This window comes from Cloeon dipterum, chromosome X, assembly GCF_949628265.1.
Source record: "Cloeon dipterum chromosome X, ieCloDipt1.1, whole genome shotgun sequence".
In the NCBI taxonomy this organism is placed as follows: Eukaryota; Metazoa; Arthropoda; class Insecta; order Ephemeroptera; family Baetidae; genus Cloeon; species Cloeon dipterum.
In genome coordinates this window covers 26,506,385-26,530,653 of record NC_088790.1, presented here as the reverse complement: position 1 = coordinate 26,530,653, position 24,269 = coordinate 26,506,385, and the positions used below count along the sequence as shown (strand labels likewise).

General features: G+C 38.7%; 2 protein-coding genes across 3 annotated transcripts; one reads left to right on the top strand and one right to left on the bottom strand.

The window, feature by feature from the left end:
* The first annotated feature begins 230 nt into the window (after positions 1-230).
* On the top strand, positions 231-10,146 carry LOC135945250 (transforming growth factor-beta-induced protein ig-h3-like). The gene is made up of 13 exons (XM_065492811.1): positions 231-388; positions 3,122-3,220; positions 3,280-3,344; positions 3,634-3,779; positions 4,842-5,009; positions 5,063-5,197; positions 5,252-5,420; positions 5,937-6,146; positions 6,201-6,338; positions 6,481-6,787; positions 6,851-6,998; positions 9,356-9,481; positions 9,549-10,146. The coding sequence occupies exons 1-13, from the start codon at positions 264-266 to the stop codon at positions 9,648-9,650; spliced, it is 1,938 nt and encodes a 645-aa protein (XP_065348883.1). The 5' UTR covers positions 231-263; the 3' UTR covers positions 9,651-10,146.
* Positions 9,923-24,117, bottom strand: whd (carnitine O-palmitoyltransferase whd). Of its 2 annotated transcripts, none has more exons than XM_065492809.1 (16): positions 23,875-24,117; positions 17,658-17,812; positions 16,989-17,128; positions 16,823-16,932; positions 16,598-16,764; positions 16,223-16,546; positions 15,756-15,955; positions 15,497-15,701; positions 15,195-15,302; positions 14,420-14,445; positions 14,090-14,155; positions 12,520-12,769; positions 11,516-11,650; positions 11,311-11,460; positions 10,438-10,647; positions 9,923-10,375 (listed from the first exon to the last, which is right to left on the bottom strand). In XM_065492809.1, exons 2-16 carry the CDS (start codon positions 17,796-17,798, stop codon positions 10,304-10,306), a joined length of 2,304 nt encoding a protein of 767 aa, XP_065348881.1. In that variant the 5' UTR covers positions 17,799-17,812; positions 23,875-24,117; the 3' UTR covers positions 9,923-10,303. The 2 variants fall into 2 exon arrangements, with proteins under 2 accessions (XP_065348881.1, XP_065348882.1); XM_065492810.1 differs by lacking the exon at positions 14,090-14,155 and adding an exon at positions 13,705-13,767.
* Between the last annotated feature and the right edge of the window lie 152 nt (positions 24,118-24,269).

The following is a 24,269-nucleotide window of genomic DNA, read 5'->3' as shown; positions in this document are numbered from 1 at the left end:
ACACACTCGCGTTCTTTTGTCGGCGGCTCGCAAATAATAATAATCGGCTCCTTTTGTTAATTCCTGCGATGCTTTAGTAGGTTCGAGTGTGGGAGCGCCGACGAGTGTCCACAAAATCCACCTTTCGCCCACCTTAAGAGGAGAAATATATATAAAATAGCAGGGAAAGTGTTTATTGGGTCGCGCGCGCGGCGGGTGTGCGTGGTGCGGCGCAAGGCGCGAGGCGCGACGCCGACTTTTCAGATCGGCCGCGCAGTCAGTCGATGGCCATGGCGCGGCTGGACAGTGTGCGGCCTTTGTTCCTGCTGATCATCATTATCGGCGCGGCGGGCGCGGCGAAAAAGAAGAGGATCCCCTGGTGGAATCTCAAAGCAGGACAAGAACAAGGGTAATAACTAATTATTGGTACAGTGATTTTGATCGTTTTTTCCTCTGATTCGATTTTATAAAGTTTTTAATGTGGAACTTTGGCTTGAATTTAATTAATCATTTTTAAAGAGGAATGATACTGCAAAATCCTGGAAAATTCTTGCTGCCAATGCATAAACTCGTCCCTTAGGATTCAATTAAAGCCTAAATTGACCTAAGAAGCGCTGGAATTTTTTGAGAAAATTGGCTGGAAAGTTACCATGCTTTTCAAATGGTAATTGTTGTCTCCTTACTTGAAATCCGATTTAATTTCAAAACCAAAAGTTTCCCCAATAAGTGGCATACAAAATTGGACAGATCTCGACGAGAGGAATCGGAATATGCCAAGAAAATATGTTCAAGCACTCTAAATTTTGGAGAAAATTGGCAAATTTGAATTTTTAGTGTAGGAAGGTCCTTTTTTATTATTGCAAATTGTTGAACAAATTGTTAACCGATCAATTGTTTATGGCATCCAACAATTCAAATAATTTTCAATTGTTGCCCAGTATCATTCCACTTTAACTAATTAAATTTTGAGGATTTAAGAAATTTCTTGAAAAACTTCTCTAAAAAGTCTTAAAAAGGAAACTCAAAGGATTCTCAGCGTTTTATTTTTTGGTGAAACCATCGAATTCGTGTAGACTTTCATGATTTGAATCATTTACTCAAGTGCAAAATTTATGATTCGATGATTTGAGCAATTTATGGGACTTTTACTTTATTTAAATTATCCCACTTAGATATTGTAAAGATGTATATCGAAAAAAAGTAGTAAAAAATAGATTTAAACATAAATTTTTGATTAAATAAATAGATCAGTGGGTAATTTTAATATTTAATTAAAAAAATTAATCTTAATAATATTTTTCTGCGAGCATTGTAGGTTTCTAAATCTAATGAATAAAACCAACTGTCGAAAAAAATATCGAAACATATAATTATTCTGAAAGCCAATAAAATCTCCTTTTTTAACTGTTAACCAAAATTTGCTTGTTGCAATTTTTACTTAAAAAAATAAATAAGAAAAATATATATTTTTTAATATTTTTCGCACGAAGCTAGATGGCCTATATAGGAGTTTCCTTGTAAGAATGGCTCACAGCTCACAGATGGAAAATTCTGAGCCAATTAAGGAAATAATTTTAGCAGATTTCTTGATCTTTTAGAAATTGAAAGAGTAAAGGAATCTTTTCCTTCGTATATGTAATTCAAACGAGAGCTGTTGGGATTTTGGGAATAAATCGTTGCGTCAGTTGAGTGAAAACAGTGTACTTTTTGGTATCAAATTATAGGCGATTATTATAGGCGACATTTTTATGCCAACAATATGGTTTCCTAACTTAGAAAATACCGACAAATTTCACCTCAATGGGCTTACGGCGTTTATAGCAATAAAACTGTCACTCAAATAAAAAAGACGTAAATATTTTCAGCAAAACTCTGTTCTCAATTCTTAATTGTTGCAAAAATTCGCAAATAGGGTTTTCCTCTGTGGTTGTTTCCTAAACCGTTTTAAAGTGGAATGATACTGGGCAACAATTGAAAATTATTTAAATTGTTGGATGCCATAAACATTTGATCGATTAACAATGTGTTCAACAATTTGCAATAATAAATAATGGACCTTCCTACAGTGAAAATTCAAATTTTGCCAATTTTCTCCAAAATTTACAGTGCTTGAACATATTTTCTTGGCATATTCCGATTCCTCTCGTCGAGATCTGTCCAACGGTGTATGCCACTTATTGAGGAAACTCTTGGTTTTGAAATTAAATCGGATTTCAAGTAAGGAGACAGCCAGTACCATTTGAAAAGCACTGATACTTTCCAGCCAATTTTCTCAAAAAATTACAGTGCTCCTTAGGTCAATTTAGGCTTTAACTGAATCCTAAGGGACGAGTTTATGCATTGACAACAAGCATTTTCCAGGCTTTTCCAGTATCATTCCTCTTTAAAAACTTTTAGAGATTAGGAACGGGCAAATGTTCAAGAAATACCTAGAAAAAATTTGCTTTGAATTGAAATTTCGAAAAATAAAAAAATTGAATAGTATTTTTAAATCTTTTGATAAATAATTTATATTTTTTCATTTTAATTGCAACCGATTGGGCATGAAATAGTGGCAAGTTTTTTCTTGTGCTAATCAAATAAAAAAAGTTTAATTTTGCCAAGAAATAGCTGTTTGCAACCATAATTGGCCGACTTTTACCTCAAAATTAAATTATTAGCCTCTGAAGGATAAAAAAAATCTTTCTTCCGTTATTGAAAGACCCATTTTTTTAGTAAAATAAAGTTTTAAGCTCGGCTTTTTAACAGCTGTGATGTACCAAAAACTGGCGTAAGCAATGGAGGGTCCAATTTAAAAAATAAACTTCCTCTGCATAGATCGCAGAGACGCAGAAGCAGGTCAATCGAGCAATAGACTTACAAAGTTGCGAGCGTGTGCTGAGAGCGAGACACAATTTGCAATTTTAATTGGATCCTCAACCCGAGTACGTCGCTACTCATAAAAATACAAAAAAGCAGAACCCTTTTAAAAAATAATCGATTAAATCTTGTGCGTCACTGATGTCGGCAGGATAAACCGAAAAATTCCTCATCCTAAAATGGAAAATTGCTAAAATTTTTATTCCTTATTAAATTTAAATTGTAAATTTGTCTCATAAATAGACTTTTTCTGCATTTTTCAAGATTAAAATAATTTCTGTAGGCCCAACGCTTGCGTGGTGGAGGAAATCCCGGGCAAAAACTGGAAACTGTGGACAGAATGCAAATATCACAACAACCGAGATATCTGCGGCCAGAAAACGTGAGTGGGTGCGATTTTGGGCTCGGCTGTTTACAGGCGGAGACTGAAACTAATTGCAGGAGGCTGCGTTACGAGTGCTGCGGCGGATTTCACCAGCTCGACGGAGAGTCCGGCTGCCCGGGAGGTGCGCAAATTCTGCATTTTTCAATATTTACAACCCGTTAATCGCTTTCCACGCTTGCGAGCTCGTAAAATCGCACCGATTGGAACAATAGCACATTTCTGAATTCAAAGGCCGCGCGGAAGCAATAAAACACTCGGCGCGCTGCAAAAATAAACAGAATGCGAAGGCGCGCGCGTCACTTTTGTTCCTCTCCGAATAACAAACTGACCGCTGAAATCAAAACTGCAGCTCGCCAATAATAATAAAAAATATATTTACACCAGCGATTGTTCTTCTTGAAAATACATAGTGAACCCGATGGCGGACGTGCTGCAGACCGCCAGGCACTACGGCGCCGGCAAGTTCGTCGAGTTCGTCGAACAGGCTGGATTGACCAACAGGTTTAAGAGGGAAGGACCCTTCACGCTCTTCGCACCCATCGATAAGGCTTTTGAGGTTACTTTTTCACAATTTTTGAAACTATATGGTCCGAAACTGGATGTCTGGAAAATAATTTACATTAATTCCTGAAATGATTCTGCCCGAAAATTGATGAAAAGTATAATTTAAACCAAAATTGATTCATCCTATGTCCCCGTTCACCAGTCTTTCTGATGCTCTTTTATACGTTTGTCCCGTATCAAGTTTTCCTCTCTCTTGAAATCTGATTTCCTAGGGATGAGGGGTTTGGTCAGCTAAAAAAATCTCCATATTTTTTTACAAAATATTTTCGGAACATCAATTTTTGGGGTAAAACACGGGACACCGAGAGAAATGCAAAATAATTTAGAGGTCGGATCTCATTGTCAGAGGCGGCTGGGACATCGGTCAAAATTTTAAAAGTAAAGAACCGACTTTTTGCCTGACAATTTTTTAATTTTTTTTTTTTTTGCTTTTTGGCCGTCGGCTGGCGCAGCTTGGCCAAATTCACGGCAGCTGGTAACCAAAATTTATAGGCTGAGATCTCTAAAAATGATTTATGATAATAAATAGGAAAAATATGAAAGGATTTTTAATTATATTTCAAGTTTTAATTTCTGAAATTGTTGGAAATTGTAAACCTATGCACAAATAATTATTTTGGAAAGTGGATTTAAACGGTTGAGAAATATTAATGCGATTGTTTGTACAAAAGCGATGAATTTTCAAAATGTTTTCTTACAATTTCAGGGAGTTGCAATTCTTTTTCATGGGTTTATCGCTTCTAAAAAGAGCTTTTGAGGCCAAATTCAGATGGCGATAATTTTCGATGGAAAAATTGAGTTTTTTTTAATCTTTTCCAAGTCGTTCATAGCTGTCAGAAAATAAAAATGTTAACATATTTTGGCAGTTTAATTTTGGCTACAAAGACGGTTCCAAAAGTCTTAGTGTTCGACGTTTGGCATCAAAAACGCACAGAAAAAACTCGATCTTTTAATTCCCAAGCCTAGAAACCTAAACTGGAGTTATTTACTCTCTTATAAAAATTAAAACAAACATATTATTCAATTCAAAACTGAATTAACTTTTCTCGGATAGAGACTGTCTGGAGACCAAAGGCTGCGCTTGGTGCCCAGCCGCCAGAAGAATTCCACAATTTTACTTCACGCATTGGACCACAGGGTGACCATGGACGAAATCGGTTCGGACACCGTTTTGCCCTCTCTCTATGGAGTGGATTTGCGGCTCAACAAATACACGAATGGAGTAAATTTTAAATTTATAAAATACAAACAAAAAAAAAGCTAAAAAATTCCTAGATGAAGACAGTGAACTGCATTTTGATCGTGCGCAAGGATTTGCAAGCCACGAACGGAATCGTGCATCTCGTGGAGAAAATACTCGAGCCCTTCTACGTGGTGCCAGGAAAGTCTTTGGCAGAGATGATTCAGACGGTATGAAATATAAATATCGAAACTGGTTTTTGGTAAAGCTTAAAAGGTCAACAGGACGGCAGGTTCAGCGAATTGGCCAAAGCGCTGGAGGGGACCAAGTGCAAGAAAAAGCTGCAAAACCCTCACCAGAGCTTCACCATCCTTGCTCCCTCCGACGAGGCATTCCAGAAACTTCCCCACGGCAAAATGGAAAGGCTCCTCAACGATCCAGAAATTAGAGAAGGTGAGGAAATATGTATAATTATTGATTCATTGCTTTATTTTATAGGAATATTTAATTTTAAATAATGCAGGTCCGTTTGGAACTATTCTTGTTAATTTTAACGACCCTTTAAAGCACTTTTCTTTAAAAAAATTGTTTTTGGTTAAAAGGATATCTTGTATAGATTTTTATTATTTGAAAATAATTTCTATTTTTTTAAAGAATTTCAGAGGGTTGATCGCTAACACTGCAAATGTCTCATTTCTCCAAAATGATTAATATTGGTTTGAGAAATTTTTAATATATGATGACTTCTTTTGGAGATAAACAGAATTGAATTAAATTTAAATTGTGAACAACACGTTTTTTTGTCATTATCGCCTTTTTCATTTTAATTGCTGGGCTCTCATTTCATTATTATTTATTTAAAAATATCAGTCTCTCCCAAGAAGAGTGCAATTATTCCAGAGCCGTTTCTCAGTGAAGTTTTGGAGTTTTTGATAAAAAAAAATCAGAATCATCCCCTTTAATCGACAGCACTTCTGGAAAACCACATAATTCCTCACCCAACGTGCTTGAGTGCCGTCACGACGAAAACGAACCAGCGCACTTTGGGAAAAGAAAAACTCGAGTTTGACTGCGACAGCAAAGGTGTGAGCATTTCCAAGCAGAAGATGAGAAACAATTACCAACTGGGCACAAACGGCGTGCTGTACATGGTTGACGACCTTATTTTCCCTCAGAAAGGTGACAAAAGAGGGTAAAAACTAGAAAAGTATTGATTAAATTCAATGTTTTCAGCCATGAGTGCCATGCAGATTGCTGAAAACGAAAAGCTGTTCACTTTTTCGCATGTTTTGCGAACCTCTGGCTTGTCTGATGTTCTCGAGACCATGCCGAACATGACGCTTTTCGCTCCAAATGAAGCAGCCATGTACAGTAAGAATTTAAAATAATTATATACGAATATTAAAGACCGTCTTTGACGAAGTTTTTGAGCACACCAATATGAGAGATATTTAAAAATTTAAAAATTTTCTGGTTTAATTTTCAATAAAATAAAATCTTAAATTAATTTCAGCTCTGCCGAAAGAAGAACTACAGCAGTTGAAAGAGAACAAGGAGAAGGCGAGGAAATTCGTAATGTACCACGTGGTGGAAGGTAACTTGAGATCCGACTCGATGGCCGCGGGCAGGAGCGTCCGAACGCTGGACAACAAGAACAAGTTGCGCATCCAAGTGGAAATGAACGCGTTCGGCGTGCAGGGGGCAAAACTGGAAAAACGGGACCTCGGTGGCAACAACGCCTGCATGCACATCATCAACAAGCCCTTGAAGCCGCCAATGGAGTCCGTCGAGACCTTCCTCAGGGCAAAAGGAGATTTCACGTATGAGATCGAAAAAAAAAATTGAATCCGAAAATTTAGCTATTAAGAAAATGTTCGTTGCAGTTACTTCGCCAAAGGCCTGGGACAGGTTTTAAAATCGTTCGCGCACAATGGTACACTTACCATTATGGCGCCAAATGATAAAGCGTTCAGAGAACTTCCGGAGGAAACTCTGCAGAAATACACTTCGGACAGAAAATACATGCAAAAGGTGAGTTACTTTCTAGATCAAAATTAGTTTCGAGTTTCGATCATTCTTTAAATTCATAGTAAAATGCGCAACCGTTTGACCTTCTTTTGCGATCCGACCCTGCCGAAAAGTGGCCTGCGTGTGTAAATTGAATTAAGTTCGTATTTTTTGTCCATATTCAGCAATCCCGCCAAAAGTAACTCACGTGGCTCTTGGCCCAATAAGCATACGTAAAATGCCGCGGGCCACAGGAGTGCCAACCAATATTTTCCCTCCTCAGCTTGGCGTCTGTGTGACGTCACGATCCGTACATTGTATTTTGTGCCGGACAGGCCAGACTTCGTGTCAAGTCAGTCGGAATCAAATTTAATAATAATTAAGGAACGATTAAACTTATATCAGATTATGCCAACAACTATATACAAGCTGTTGTTTAGTACCGATTTCAAATATTTTGGAGAAGTCACGAAATAAAGAGCTTTAAAAAATGCTTAACCTACAAACTATACACTTTTTCACCCAAAATGGTTTTAGCGCAGGGAGCTAGGTTCACAATGAAAAGTAAGTGTCCGAGGGTCGAAACCTCTCTTTGGCCGGAATTTAATATTTGTGGCCACATATTCAACGATGAACTTAAATACCATCACCTTAAAATTGAAATTGTCATCTTTCGCCGACGGAAGATTGTTTGAAAAAAATTCTTGTTTCCTTATCTCAAATTACATTTTTTTAACGTTATGCTGGTTATTAATTTATTTTCAAATAAATTTTACCTAGCCTGCGTATGAATTTAATTAAGATTGTATTTTTATTTTTTACAAATTCAGCATTCCCGCCTAAAGTATAGCTCGCTTTTGGCTCTTGGCCCAATAAGCACGCGTGAATGCCAGGTCTCAGGAGTGCCAACCCATAATTTACCTCCCCTTCTGCTCTCAGGGTGTGTGACGTCACGCTCCGTACATTCAGTTGTATGCCGATTTCGAGTTTAGTCAGTCGAAATAAAATTGAATAATGATTAAGGAATGATTATGTTTATATCAGAATTTGCCAAAAACTACAAGCTGTCGTTTGGTGCCAATTACAAATATTTTGGAGGAGTCCCGAAGTAAAGAACATTAAAATCAATTTTCGAACTCTAAACGACAGCATTTTCCCCCTAGCATCATTTATGAATATGCGCTACATGGCTGCTAAGGGCTGAACCGACTGGGATGAGGTTGCAATGACTCATGATTCCCTCGTTGGTGGTGGCGCAATTGCCTCTATGTACTAGCAATACACTGCGTCTTGTAAGTCGCTGCCCGTATAAGTCAGCCTGATTTATCCTATTTATCCGATTTATCTAAATTAATAAGTTATAACTTAAATAAATAAATAAATAAATAAACGGGTTAAGGGAGTTGATATAATAATAAAATATGTCACCATCTCGCTAACCTATGAGGGTTGAAATTCAACCCGGGCGCTGGCTCCTGCACGCCGACTCATAAGCCCTGACGTTAAAAGTGGAGTTGTGGCTCTGCTGTTGACAAAGGGCAAGTCGGTGAAGGCAGGAGTCGAGTGCCTTTTGCTTTTTTCCGTTCCGTTCTTTCTTAATATCCCCTTTTTGGTTCTTGTTCCAGGAAATAATCGTTTTAAATTGAGCTTACAATTTTCAAAATAAAAAAGGCAATTAAAATCCAACTCTTATTGCATTTCATGATTCAATATTATTAAAATAAGGCTGTGAAATGTAGACCTGCTATAGACGGAGAGTTATTTTTTCTGAACTTCAAGTAGCCATGGAACGACGGCTAAATAAGCATAAAACATGCAGTTTTTTAGCCGCAGTATTAAATCAGAACTAAAACCGTCCAAAAATATAGTCAAGATATGTTTGGCTCAAATAGGTCCCATAATTATGTTTCGCGTCAGGAATTTTTTTCTCGATTTTATTTTTGATCATTTTTCCGTCACGATTTTTTCACAGGTGCTGAAAATCTGTTAATTTCGTTGCAATTATTGTAAAATTTAGAAAGGACTAATTATATTTACGATTACATAAAAATTATTACTGTTAAAAAAATGGCGGTGCTCAATTTATTAAAAAAACGAGTAGAGAAATAATTTTTTTCATTAATATTTCTAAGTTTAAAAGAAAGAAATCAAATACTATTAAAAAACTGTTCTTGCATTTGTCTTAATTCTTTAAAAAATGAAATTGTTTTTGAAAATATAACAGAAATAGATTTATGGCTTTTATTCGGTAAATATGCCGATGATCAAAAGTGTCCAAATCCATCTAAACCGGTTCTATTTTGCACCAAAACCAGTCTCATAGCTCTGCCGAAAACATCCTCCAAGATTAAAAATCCGCTTATTGCTAATAATTATTTCAGATTATCAAGGGTCACATCGCTGACCACATGGTGACCTTCTCGATGTTGCGACCTGGCCTCAAATATTTGATCAAGACCAAGCACACCCCCGTCTACTTCTCACAGGACAAAACCGGTCGAGGAATGGTAATTTTCAAACATTCGAAGCCTCTGGGATATTTTTTATTTTTTGTAACATGAATCCCTGTTGCAGATTGGAGAAGCAGAAGTGGTCGAGTCAGACATCACGGTGACCGAGGGTGTGATTCAGGTCCTGGACAAAGTCCTCGTCAACGGCAACAATGGTCACAAGTGAACCGAATAATATACTCGAAATGCCAGCAAAGGTGTTCATTTAACTTAACGCAAATTAATTTTTTTCTACTGCACGCCAACGCCTTGGAATCGGTGCAGCAGACGCACAAATAATTAAATAAATTGCTCGTTTCACCTACTAATATTTTTAAAACCGTCATCTTTTTAATAAATCTTAGTATCTTTCATAAAAATTGCGTTTCTCTGGTCTGAACATAACATTTCGGCGGCATAGCTGTGAAACATAGGGTACAATTCAGCGAATTAAAAATCTTTACTCAATTTTTTCAACAGATTTAATTAAATATGAGTAACAATGCTAGAGGCTCAATATATTATATCTTCTTTTTGTCGTGCTCCTTCAGCATCCATTGCAAAAATGATTCAAGTGAATTAATAAAACATGAGACGCATCTAAATATGACCTGGGTTAAACTATAATATATACTTAAGAATACACAGTTATAATGTCTGCAATACAACATCTAAAAACAAAATCCTATCATCGAAAGAAAAAAAAATCGGTTTATTACTGCAACGCCAAAAAGCAGGCATCCAAAAGATAAACAGACTTTTCAAACGAATTCTATGAATTCAGATATGAAAGCATTAAAAGTGATGGTCATTCATGCTCCACGCTGTGATGTAAAACCTTTACTTCTTCTCGAACAGGTCCCTGATGTCGGCCAAGGAGCGCTCAATCTGCTTCGCAAATCGGTTCGATTCCTGCACACAAAAAAAACAACCATTATAGCAGCTATTTAATTGAAATCTTTTCCTCAACGTACGGTTTCGTGAGAGCTCTTTTTGCTTGAAATGTGGAAGAAGATGAGATCTTCTCCAGCGATGATGTAGGACACTCCGTAGCCGTCGTCAGCGACGGGACCAAAACCTCCTCCGGCACTGATGCATTTCGGGTGTTTCTTCAGGTCCAGTCTAGCGGTCTGGCCGTGCGGCGTCTGTGAGGTAGATAGTCTCCACGGCTCGGACAATACTTCCTGTTAAGAATCAAAATTAGATCAGTAATTGTTTACAAAAAAAACTTAAGAGAAATATTCCCCTGGCACTTTTTACAATTTTACTATCTTGGTTTATATTGATTTTAGACAGTTTAAATGACACAGAAAAAGGTAAATTTTATTCTAGTCGGATTTTTAAAGCTTTTTTCTTACTCTACTACGACCTTTTTTGAGTAAGTGGAAAAAACGCGATTTATGACATTTGCCAACTCTTGTTTTTGGGGCCCAGGCGGGGCCCTCTGGGCCGGAAGACGCCGATTCCGGTACCAATCGATGCCCTTTTGTGAGGCGCGATTGCCCGTGTATGGTTTTTCAAAATCGAACCATATTTCGAATTACTACGAATTTATTTCGGCCAAATTAACGAAAAAATCCAAGCTAATTTTTTCCCCATGACCTGGCGTTTACCTGGATATATTGCCTAGCCATCTGAGCTGGTATGAAACTAAATTTTCATTTACACACAAACCATTTTACATTCTAAAAATAAAAATACACAACAAAAATGAATATTTTTACTGGAAATTAAAAAAAATCTCAGATGAGCCACCAAGTAAATCTGATTTACACAGTTTAAGCAGTTTAAAACGTTTTTTTAATAATAAAAATTGTTAGACAAATTAAATGTGGCATTTTACTGACCTTCAAGAAGGGAGAGTCCACTTCGAGGTATTTGGACACGACGTAGAGACAGAAAAGATGCCTGTCGATGCCCTTGCCGCACATGGCATCCTGGTAGCCCCTCTGGTGTCTCTGGCAGGCGGTCAGCAGCAGTTTGATTTTCTCCTCGCGCTGCCAGAAATACACGATTAACGCTTTTCACGGCGAGAACGTTTCATTTGCTTACCGGCAGCTTGTTCTCGACCATCGACTTGACCCAAGCGGAGCTCTCGATGGTGCAAGGACGGACGGTTTCAGTTCTGCCCTCTCGGTACAGACGAGTCATCGAAGCCTCGTATGTCAAGCTGAATTTGCCGGCATCCTGCAAAATTTATTAGTTAGTTATTTCTGGAAGATTCATTAGGTGAAGGGTAAATACGATGAATTATTTTCAATTAAATAGGAAAAGAGCAAATTTCGCTGTTTCCAAACGTATTTAATGAAGTCGTGAAGTAAATATCGGGAATTTAGGGTAAAAACATCACTGAGGAACGCGTACCCAATGTAATCTCGCAATTAAGAACTTTAAAATTCAATTTTTAACATTCTTAGCCACACACAGACAATGAAAAATTATTTATCGACGTCAGTTGACCATTTTGCAATTTTTTCCGAGTAAAGGGACGCCCTTTTCAGAGCAGGTGCTTGCTCTGAGCCAAAAAATCTACAAATTCGGCCATCGACCAAACCAGATCCCAATCTTTCTGTCTAAAAAAATGGCAAAGTTGCGAATTTTAGCGCAAAACCCGAGCAGACGACGCATTTCATCGTGGGGAGGCGTGTTTTTAGGTCAGAAACCGAATCTGGCCTAAAGGTGAATTTATAAAAAATTATTAAACGTAGTGCTGATTTACGGGGAATTTAGGCACCAATCGGGTCTAAAAAGACGCAGAATTTCACCGCGAATCTGATTAATTTTGGTTTACTGTAGTACAATCCATTGCAGCCAGGTTTAATTTTAAAAGTTGAAAAAAACCTGGATTGTCACACTTGCCAACTGTTCGTGCGACATGAGGACTGTTTTTTTGCGGTTTTGCCGTTTGCCAGCGCCTTCACTTATATTTCCCCACCTCGACGGAGAGTTGGCTGAACGTCTGGAGGCCCAAAGGGCCCGAGGGACGCAAGCCACTTTCATTATTTCAAATCTAACAAAATTAAAATATCTGATAAAAAGGAAAAATGAAAATTCACCCTGTAGTAAGCGAGCTGCAAGGCCATCTGGATGAAGGCGTCAGGGCTGACTCTGCACTTCTTCATGAAGCCCTTTCCGTAGTGATCGTGCACGTAGATCCTGAGGTCGACGTCGCTCAGCAGGTCCTGGGAGGCGACGAAGGCAGCCTCGATCTCCTTGAGAGCGGCCGGCGGCATGTCCCACTGCAGTCGCGTCGGCGTGGGAGGCTCGAATTCGGGAGTGCCGATCGTGTGGCCGTCCTCTTTGTACCTTCGGAACGAGCAAACTGTTACAATTCGAACGCGATCGTAGGTTTGCAGGCATGCTTGATTAATTAACATGGTTGTTATGGACATGCTCGCAAACAAAAAATTATTACACAACGAGAAGCGAAATTAATTGAAAATTTGTTATCAATGCAGATTTTTTTCTAGCCGATTTTACTAAAATTGAAAACATGCAAAAACACCAAAGAGCAAGCAAAAAGCCGAAGTGAGTGGTGGAGGAAACGAAAATGAAAAAAAGATAAAACGTTTGTCGCTTAACTCACCAATTTTTTCTACAATTTTTGCCCAGAGAAAACACACATGAATTAGTTTTGGGTCTGTTATCGAAACGAGGACGAAAAGGGAGGCGCATTTTCTGATTTCTAAGTGAAAGAATCTTGTTTTGAAACATGAGGGAACGATGTTCTACTCTTGAAGTCACAAAAGGGGCACAGTATTGACAGTTACGAAAATTACTAACAGCTTGAGAATTACGTCGATTGATTTTTTTATTTTTCAAATGATTTGCGTGAATTCTAAACTTAAAATAATTTCTTTTCGTAAACGGAAAAGTCAGTCCAGCCAACAGTCGCAGAAAATACGGCAGTTGGCTGGCCCAATTTTTGCTTAAAGCACATCAAAAGAAATAATTTCAAGTTCAGCAGAATTGTGTGGCGGCTTTGAACAATTACAGGCTAATAATTTGGATCAATCGGACTGAAAATCCCAAGGAGAAAAGTCTAATAAATATTCCATGCCAAAATCCCGTTGGCTGCAAATCCGTCAAGGAAGTTGTCCCGGACCGAGAATCGAGATCAAGGACAGCTATGAGTGTGATCGACTTGCAGCTTCTTTGTCGAGCATGCAACTCGAATTTGGAACTGGCTTCAAAGAATCAACTGCCCCGGAAAATGCGTCTTTGAATTAAGGGATCGTTACCCAATAGTGAGTTCTTCTCCGAGGGCGAACTCCCACATGTGGCCCAAGACTGGGGCATCAGCCCTGGCGTCAGAACACCATTAGTGCCGGGTGCGTTTGGTGGGTGGGGTGGGTGGGGGGGTGGAGGGGTGCAATTCTAAATTTTATCAGCTTCGAGATCACACACACAGATAAGAGAGAAAGACGGCAGAAGATTTTATATATCTACAATATACCATCTAAACATTGCGGAATTCATTGGTGAGTGCCAAACCCAGGAGTGTAAATATATTAAATTAAATTAAAAAATAATCATAATTAATGCAGCGCATTGGCGGAAATGTACACTTAGAGAGAAGAGATAGAGAAAGAAATAATGCGCTTAGGCGGTTGAGCGTGTTCCTACCAATTGGTTTCGACATCTTCGCTGAGCACAAACTCCCACAAGTGCGACATTACGGCTGCGTCGGCCCTAAATTTGATTGGAAGAGAAACATCGGAGGCGTTTAATTTCAGTTATTTCCGCATTAATGAATTAATAGCAACTGCTCCAGCCTGAAAATAACGGGTCTTTTCTCTTTCATGACACTGCGCACGTTTGGCTCCTGGATAAAAAGACAGTAGTGCTGTGATCTGAATAATTATACGAGTAGTTTTACTCGTTGTTTCAGAGTTGGACTAGATTTGGTTGGATTGGTTTGATTTAAGATTTGTTTAAATTGCCACTTGAACTCACCACGAGTGCTCCGAGTTGAACCCGACCTAGAAGTGCAAACAATAATAAGCAATATGCTAAAGGGAAAAATAACTCACAAAAGGAAATCCCGCATACCTTCCAAAAATATAATGTTTTTGCAGCAGACGTGAAGAATTTAATGAAATTAGAATGGAAAAAGTTTCTATCTCGCAACAAAGGTGAGCTATTGGGGATTTCAATGATAATATCTTCAAAAAATGGTTTTTGTCTAAGTAAAATATGGTTTAGCAGACTGTAAAATAGGCTTTATCTTGCAAAAGGAAATGTTTTCAAAAAACTGATTGTAGTATTTTTAGAGTTAATAGATATTTCATTATCAGACAATAATAAAAATTCAGTTTATTTTTTAATTTTATATATTATAATATATGTATTTGATCTTATATGATGAAAAATATAAATTTTTAAGTTCAAGGAGATTTATTTAATTTAGTTTTTTAATGTTTAATTGGCTGAAATTAAAAATCAAGTGGTTTTCCAGACAGTAAAAATTAACATATAATTGATTTATCTCGTTAAACACCAAAAATGGTCACGATTGAAAAAAAAACGATTTTTTCAATCGATATTTAAGTTTTTCAAAAATATAAATTTTGCGTAACTTTCAAGCAATTTTAGATACAAAATTTAACAGGTGGTTTATCACGTTTGATGCTAAAAAAATGTTAGAGGCGGAAGAACCACGGGGTTTCCTTTCATCAGTTAAATAACATTGCATATTTTAAGAAAATATAATTTTCCTTCAGTCACTTACCCTGCCGTTTGTGCCGATGCAGAGCGTGAAAGATTTGTCGAACCAGCGGTCATAGCCCTTTCCGTGGAGCAGAGTGCGGCCGTACTGGTCCAATTTATTGGGATCATTCTGTGAAAATTTTAAGATAAGATAGACTAAAGTGCAATTATTTTAATTGCAAGTGCATTCACAAGGAAAAACACACCAGTGCAAGATATTTCAAAAGTTATACTGATTGTCTGATATACCTCTTTTGAGAAGGGCTAAATTGGATTGAGCAAGGTTAATTTGAGGAATGCAAGTTGAGAAACAAACAAACTCACCGGATCAAAGTTGTACTCGACGTCGTCAAGGCAGACGACAAAGGCTGCTCTCTCGATGGCGTCCAAGGAGGTGCGGTTGATGCCCTTGCCAAAGAAGTTGTGGCGCGCCAGGGCCCAGTTCTTACGCTGGCCTGCGGTCAGGGAGGCCAGGTGCAGTTCGCCCTTGGCTGGCTCACTCTGGTCATCCAAAATTCTTTGCATTTGGCTGTGAAATTGGATAAAAATAAATGGACAATTTCAAGGGATTATTTTGTTTTACATTTCAATTTCACAAGGCTTGAGAATCCTGCCCTTCCAGTAGATGGGCACCCTGTAGTAGCGTCCCTTATTGAAGACGGCAATGTGGGTTGAGTCACTCAAGTGGGAAATTCTGTCAGTCTCGATTCCGGGCAGACGAGTCGTGTTAAACACCCTCTCGTACTGCCATGAGCAAAGCGGCACCAGATTCTGAACCAAAATCTGCAAGAAATTCACAACGTTTTTCATTAATTGAAAATTATAAACCTGGGAAGGGCAGTTTAAAAATGGGGTTTGGCTTTTTAAGGTCATTGACAAATTTCTGTATTTATTTTTTTAAATGAATTAATTGGCTGGAGAATATTAGTCATTAAACATGTCTTAACAAATCTTGCAAATGGCTATTTTAGTCCAAAAACTCCAATGTGAATAATTTTTTGCTATTTTATTGTGAGGGATTTATTTAAAATAATTTAAGTCCAAACTCACGGGCTCCAGCTCCTGTCGCTCGATGAGCCTGCGGAAGAGCAGGCACGAGTGGATGATGACCGCTGCCCTGGCGGCCTGGTTGGTGGTGGGGTGCAGCAAGATCGCGTCGATGCCGTAGAAGTTTGAGTTGACCATCAAGGCGGACCTTCCGCGGAGGTACACAAACTCTTCCCACCAATCGCTGACGTAGTTGCTCGACCACCACGACTTGAGCACCAGGTAGCGCTGCAGCTTCTTGGAGATGCCGCGCTGGAACTCTTCAGCCAGACCCTCCATCCTTTCGAATTGCTTGTCGTCCAGAAGGGGACGCACGCTCAGCAGGTACTGAATGGATATTATTGACACGCTTTAAACAGAATTAAAAACAAAAAATACCCTGTCCATTGTGTCCTTGACAGAGGGCAGAGGCAGTCGGGGCAGCGAGCCCTGATAACTGTAGAGCATGGGCTGTCTGCCCATGGTGAGCAGCTTGACCGATCCTAGCCAAAGGAGAGTGGCCTTGGAAACCTTGCTGCCTGCGCCACGGCTTTCGTACATCCAGCCTGCACAGTTATATAATTTACCCTTTGAGTCTTAAGTAAGGGCAAATTGAGTTCTCACCCTGGTACATGAAGAGCATTTTAAGAGTGTATCTCAGGGTGTAGGTGCACGTGAGCCACACACCGAGTCCGGTCACGGTGCAGGCCACCACCTGCCAAGCATTTGTCCTCCTGAGGAACGTATTTAAAAATAAGGGTTTGTTTTTAAATTTTAATATCAACCTTACCCTGGCAGCAGTTCAACAACACGTTCGACTATGTCGTAGGGCACCGCGACCTTTCCACTGAAGTGAACGCCCGCCAGGGCGCCAATGGTTGCCCATAAACTCGACAGGGAGGCAGGATACACGCCGCAGTGGACATTGTTCTGAGGATGAAAGTTTAAAATTAACACCAGGTTTGCAAAAATAACTGCATTTTTTTTAAAATGCAGTTCTGTGGTAAGCGGTTTTTACAATTTTAACCAGTTTCTTGTAGGCAATTTTTGCACCTCAGTTTTCAATAATTTTCTAATTATTAGCTCATGACCTCGACTTAAAAAATTGTTAGAGAGAAATTGAGGCAATTTAAAAGAAAAAATCTGCACAGTAGAGGAAATTTTGACCAAGCCGACAGCAGATTTTAGATTTTCAAAAGGAAAAATTGAAATAAATTAATTTCTTGCGCGAGAAATTGGTACAAATTTAGTGGCAAAAATCAGTGGTGGAAAAACCCGGAAAAGCACACAATTGAAAATTTTCAAAACAAAGCTATTGGCATTTGTGAATAAATACATAAATGTTGTCGTAACAAGGTTACAACATTGAGACACATTCTCGCTAGCAACTGGCAGCAACAGACGACAGTTTGCATAACAGCATATGATCGGTAAGTAAGGCGCAAAAACCATGAATCACCTTGAACCTGGCGATTCTCTTCTTCCATGATCGGACGCCGGACTGCCAAACCAGGTGAAGAACCTCGCGGTCGAAGTTGACGTCCAGACCCTCGTGGGTCACAGCGAACGAAAAGGCAACAGCCGAGTGGGCTTCCGCCATCCTCTAGGCGCGCCCTGAAATCACAAAAATAGCATTTGGTTCAAAATCATATTCCCTTAATGATTTTTTTTGTTTTTTAATAGTAATAATAAATGTACATATTGTAGATAAGAAAGTTCAACATATTTTTCGTTTGTTTTCCGGAAGCTCTTCCTGTTTTGTTTAAAACTAGAGGAGACAGAAATATTTAATCAGATTTTTGTCTTCTCTTTTAGTTAAACTGGTTTTGAGGGAAAAGCCACAGGATTCTAAATTCCTCAATAAAATAATTCGAAGATTCACACAGTGGAAGTTTAAAACACCATTAATATTTGAAGCTCTTAAATCTGCACTTTTTCTTTAATTTAAATAATGCGTATTTTAAAATTCATTTTCAAATCGGATTTCATGCCATTAAATCCGACTTGATTGGGTAGTCGTTCGTAGGAAATGGATTTTTCCTTCTAATTTCTTTTTTCGAATCAATAAAACATGTACAGTAAAGATATTTGTAATTTTCCTCTCTCAGATTCTCCGTTAAATTAAATTTTAGTATATTTTTATTTCAAAAATTAATTTTGAAAAACAAAATATAAAAATCTAATCTAATTCATTCCATTGCTTGCTTTTTAGAAATATTTTAATTTTTTCTATATTTTATTTTTTAACACATTAGATTATGTGAATGCATTCCCCAGAAATTGCGAGTAAAATTTGAATTCATTTTTGATTAATTTTTTTTATAAGAAAATGAAAATTTCTACAATAATTAGCTTTTAAATTTTTAAAATAGCATACGTGTACGGTATATCCTATCAATTATTCTTATTCTCTAGATCACCTCTATCGCCCCTCTCCTAAATTTAAATTTTAGGTCCTTTCGAAATTCCCATCCGTTGAGGAGGTGCTCAGAATTCAAGGCCGCGATGAAACATTATCTGATAGACTGACTAACTGACACCTATCGACGGAGGTGGTGCCGGCTGGAAAAACGGCTGGGGGATGGCTCAACACGGTTGAAAGGCGGTTTTATTGCGCAGCAGCCAGTCTGGCGTGCGCTGTAATTATTATACTATTATTGCAAAGGCACGTCAAGTGCATGAGACAAAACTAAACGCTGCCTTCAAGGCTGATAAAAAGCGTTTTTCTCATTCAAACGTCGTCCTGCGAGCATCCTCGACGAACTATAGCGACCGTATGCAATTCTCGAGTGGATCTTATTCGCGCTGAGAGAGCGAGAGAGAACAGTTAGAAAAACATAGTGCGCGGTAACGTGATAGACTGACAGACTGAAAGACAAACACCCAATCTAGCTTGTTTGCACTTGATGAAGTTACATTTGTGCGGCTGCAGTTGAAACAGATTGAGTCTCTCACGTTTCTAGAGCGGAAATATATATTGAGACCGACACATCCAAAGTTAATTTATTTTAATTACAATAATTAATAGGACCAAGGCATGATGTGGCATTTACTTATTTAAATCAATTAATTGGATTAGTAGCAAATAATTAAATCTCACGCCTCAGGATTCTATCTATTGTGGATTTTCTCGTAAAAATTAGCGGGGGCCAGATGTGCGATAAAATTGGTTCGCACAGCGCAGATCCAAGATGGAGTCTGAATTTGGGAAACAAAAAGCTCTCTTTGGATTGCCGTACGAGTGTCCAGAGTTATTTTTACGATCCAAAAGACACAATTAGTTAAGAGTAATGCAAACTATGTCACAATATTGACCGAAACTTGCTCATTTTCACGTAGATGGGTTTTCGCGCCATATCTGCGCGTCGCACAAATCTGGCCCCGCTGGTAAAAACAGTTTATCTTGAGCGTTTCATCTGCTATTCATTAATGTTCTCCCTCGACCGCTTCTAATTAAAGAAATTAACAAGTAAACCTGTTTATTTTAAACTCCTAGTGTTCCATTTCAATGTTTCTAAATGATAATTATTTATACAACGCAGCAAGAAGAGGCTAATAGGACTAGCAAACGGCTGCAAAACATTGAAAAAAATAAGACAGGATAAAATTAATTTCACAACAATCATTGTTGACACAAACCAGCTGTCATGTCAAGATTTGTTACAGAATGTTTTTGCAATTTTTTCCAGCTCCTATTCAAAGGTCACGGTGAATTTTGGAACGATAAATACGATTTCATTGAGTCAAGGAGGCACTCTACCGGATTAGCTGCTTTTGTTGTTGTGCTGGCTCGCGCTACTGATTAGATTAATTAATACGCGGCGTAGGCGGCAGCGTGCCCGCCACATGGCGCGGAATGTGCCAATTTTTCGTAGGGTCTAACTAACGAGATTTGAATCTAGTCTCTTTTTATCAGACACGAGCAAACTAAAACTAAAAGACCGTTCGGCCTCTTACAATTATTAGGAGGAGCGGGGACCTGCGCGAGTGTTTATCTTGGCTTTGAAGAGGTCGGTCGGTCGGCAGGCGCGAGTTTTTCAATTGGCCTTGCCGATTTAGGTCACATTTCGCATAATTATCGCATGCGCAATTTTTCGTCACAGACTTTGTACCTCGAAACTCGAAAACATATATTCTATCAGTGCGTGACGAAGCGAATAAAAACAATACATAGTTTAATGGAATAAACAGTTTTAACATTTTACGATCTAATTAGAGGGCAATAAAACAACAATTATTTTAGAATTTTGGCATGGTTGGCAAGAATGTCGCAAAATGTCAGTTTCTCCTTCAGAGCAGTCGATAAATAAACGCGGCTGGCTTCATCTAGAACAAATTAATGTTCTTGGTGCACACGAGCAGTTTAGAAGTGACATTGCGGTGCTCATCGCGAGCAATAAACGCTGGCAAGGCCGGTCGCGGCCGCGGCCGTTCGCTCGCTTTCTCGCGGAATCACAATATAATACATATGATAACTCTAATAATAACAACAAAAGCGAATCGGATGCATTGCGGCAATAATCGGGTTGGGAAACGCACCGAGATCCGAGTCGGCAGCACCGATTTATAATTGAGGTGCCGCTTTGACATTTGAGCCTGAATTTAGACTCTTGGCATCGCCGGCCGGCTCTGCGGAGTGCTCCTGCCAAAATCTAACTGTTGATTTGCTTACTGACGACGGAACGGAAACACTAGAAAACCTACGGCCATCCATGCTTTAATAATTCCTTTAAAGGTTTTAACTCTTTTGAAAGTTGAGGTTGACGAGCTCGGTAAAAATATCAGATTTTTATTATTGGAAATAAAGATCAATATTTTTAGATCAGTTATTGAATTCTAAGTAACGTTGCTTGGAAACCGATAAAAATATACAATCGTGACTAATATAGTGCATCAAAACAATTGTAAAAGGTTAACGAGCATTTCTCGTTTTCGTTTTAGAATTGAAAAAAGTAGAATAAAATGCAGTTTTTTTCAATTTTAACCAGTTTCTTGCGCCTCAGCTCATGACCTCGACTTGAAAAATTGTCAGAGAGAAATTTTTGGAGAAATTGAGGCAGCAAACGGCAATTTAAATGAAAAAATCCGAGCAGTAGAGGAAATTTTGACCACTCGCACCGCAAATTTTAGATTTTCACCTGGGAAAAATGGAATGAATTAATTTCTTGCGCAAGAAATTGGTACAAATTGAGTGGTGAAAAAACAGGGTGGCAAGAAATAAAATGGAATTTAAATTTTTGAAATTTAAAAATAGAAAGTCATGAAACCCTTATTTAGATATAAAAATATTGATTTTTCCGAGTGTGATAAAATTTCTGGGCCATCGAACTCGAGTATAACGGCGTGCAAACAAAATAAAAAAAAAAACTAAAATGAAAAGGTCTGCACCGGCGGCGAGATTGACCATTTGAGCGCAGCTCTCGCCGCTTCTCGTGAGTATATTTGCTGCGGGTGACCAACTTTCAGAATCGGCCAGCTTCCAGCTTGCAGCTTCCAGGGTCAAGCACAAAAAGCGACTCGGAATTACGACAGGAGTGGCGCAAGGCGAAATCTCATGGAATGCACGAACGCAACGCTGTTTGCTCGCACTGCCGATGAAATAAGAATAATGCTCGGAAAATGACGCGGATCGATGGAAAATGATTGCTAAAGGAAGCCAGGGAAGTAGTTTAGCAGTTGGAGCACGTAACGTGCGGCCAACTGTCCGAATAGATGCAAGATAATCGATCTGGCAGAAATAGAAATCGTTACGGCACCAGCCACTGTGTTCTTATGACGCTTTATTTAATTTTAAATACGGCGTATTTTTAACACACACAAACAAATATTTTTTTCCAGGGTTGCATTTGCTTACCACCCGGTTTTTTTTACCAATTTCTTGCGCAAGAAATGAATTTATTCCATTTTTCCCAGGTGAAAAACTAAAATTTGCGGTCGGAGTGGTCAAAATTTCCTCTACTGTGCAGATTTTTTCATTTAAATTGCCATTTGCTGTCTCAATTTCTCCAAAAATTCCTCTCTGACAATTTTTCAAGTCGAGTTCATGAGCTAATAATTAGAAATTTATTAAAAACTGAGTTTTGCAAGAAACTGCTTAAAATGGAAAAAACTTTTGGGTTTTTTCAAAGCAACTTGATATTGTTCTTTTTTAAACTAAAATCTTATATACAAGCGTGTTTACAGAATAAAACAAAAAAAAAATTATCAATATTTTGAGTATGATTATTTGATTTTGGAGAAACAATTATATTGAGATTAACAATTTAGGGCCAATAAACCACTTAGCTACTGTTATTGAACACCGAGATACAAATTCGGAGGCCTTTCTTTTTCTTAATTCGTGGCGGTATTGAACAAGACTAGTCTGAACAAATTCGGACAAGGAGAACGAGCCAGGCACTAATTTCTCCAGGCTCTCCAACTGCAAGGTCATTATGAAAAGTTAAATTACACATTTCTAATTCCTCATAAATTTAAAGGACACGTTCGCTGAAACCCTTTAAGTTGTCTGTACTTGACAACTTTTAGGGATAAAAATATTTACAAAATTGGTTTGCTAATTGCGAGTTAGACAGCTATCATTTCTAACTCGATAATTGTTCCTAAATAAGGCAATTATCTCATTTTCGCGTTTTATTTTTCGCAGACACCAAGAAAATCCAGTATTTGGCTAGTCAAAAATTAATATATTTTTTTTATTTTATTCGTTATTGACAAGTGAGTACACAGCTTAAAATCGCAAATTTATTAGATAATTTGTTTGGCACCTGTCTCAGCGAAAAATATTTCGCGAATGACGTACGGTTCAGCGACTCTCGCCGATAAGCTCGGTCAAAGACCAAAAATCAAATCCTGGTGCAGAGGCAGCAATAATTTTTATATTTACTATACGAAAGATTAAACAAACAAATAATTAACTCCCGCCACGGAGGGAGAAATGGAGATAAGAGCAATCAGGAAGGCCTTTGGACCCTGGCTGAAGTCCGGCTGTTTAATTAACAACACTGCCATTCGTACGCATGCCGCATTATTTTGTTTTGAATTGCTCAGTGAATCATCGCAATGGAAACCACGTGAATTCGTCAAACAAACATTTATTTTTTGTTCTCAAGAGGTCGTCCGTGCTTAGGGTGAGAGGTGGCAACGTAGAGAAAGAACCGTGCATGAGGCAACAAAAAAATAAGTGAACATCAAACAAAGGAAGTGACTATCAAACTCACAATTTTGTTTCACAATGAAAAAAAATCAAATCACGGTCGGAAGGAAAATTATTATAAATTAAAGACTAAACTTAATTGAATTTTCGGAATTTTCGTAAACTTGGCCACGTTGCGTTTTGTGGACGACTTTTGAACAAGTTTAGTTCAAATTCCACCAGGGTATCCACGGTTTTCCGAATTTCCTCAATCAGCCCTTTCTGCGCAATTCAAAATCGCACGGCATTCCAGTTGAAAATAAGCCCAAAAGGGCAATTCAAGAAAGTGGGTCAGGTTGTGCCGCCGAATCAGCTGTTTTGCGCTTTCTTTCCAAAATGCCACGGTTGAATGTCCCCGCATTTCGGGTTCGGTGAACTCAAGCCCCGCGTCTGACCTTTTCTCGGGAGTAATGGAACGGCGGTGAAGCCAACGTAAATAAATAAAAACATGAACGAATTTTAGGGCACGAAGGAGGCTCACCTGGTCGAGTGAAAGAAGCAGTCGGGAAGTTCTCGTTCGCCGCTTTCTTCGTCTGGGACACTCGAGTCGGCACTCAGGTGGCCACTCGCATGTCGTGCACTTGACGCAAAATCGATGTGCACAGACGGTGGGCTCGGGTAGCGTAATATCCGCGAAAATTGGGGTTCAGGCCCGAAAGAGATGGCAAGTGCGAGCCTGAAAGCTGTGCGGACCGTGTGCGAGTTGAGTTGTTAAAATGTAAAAATTAATGGAGGTGGGAGGAGGGGAGAAGGCGCAAGGCGGGCGAGCCCCTCTTTGCAAACGGAGGAACAGGCTAAACTAAAAACTAGCGGTAGCGGGGAAGCTAGCAAAGCTTCAGTAACATTAGTGAGATACTTCACTAGAGGCGCCACCGT

Excerpts from the sequence above, each read along its gene's own strand:
- LOC135945250 (XM_065492811.1), top strand. The coding sequence starts at position 264 with ATGGCCATGGCGCGGCTGGACAGTGTGCGGCCTTTGTTCCTGCTGATC. Across the intron at positions 3,345-3,633 it reads AGAGTCCGGCTGCCCGGGAG|TGAACCCGATGGCGGACGTG; the intron begins GTGCGCAAATTC and ends GAAAATACATAG. Across the intron at positions 9,482-9,548 it reads ACAAAACCGGTCGAGGAATG|ATTGGAGAAGCAGAAGTGGT; the intron begins GTAATTTTCAAA and ends TCCCTGTTGCAG.
- whd (XM_065492809.1), bottom strand. The coding sequence starts at position 17,798 with ATGGCGGAAGCCCACTCGGCTGTTGCCTTTTCGTTCGCTGTGACCCAC. Across the intron at positions 15,702-15,755 it reads AAGCCTTGTGAAATTGAAAT|CCAAATGCAAAGAATTTTGG; the intron begins GTAAAACAAAAT and ends CCAATTTCACAG. Across the intron at positions 15,303-15,496 it reads TCGAGTACAACTTTGATCCG|AATGATCCCAATAAATTGGA; the intron begins GTGAGTTTGTTT and ends AAATTTTCACAG.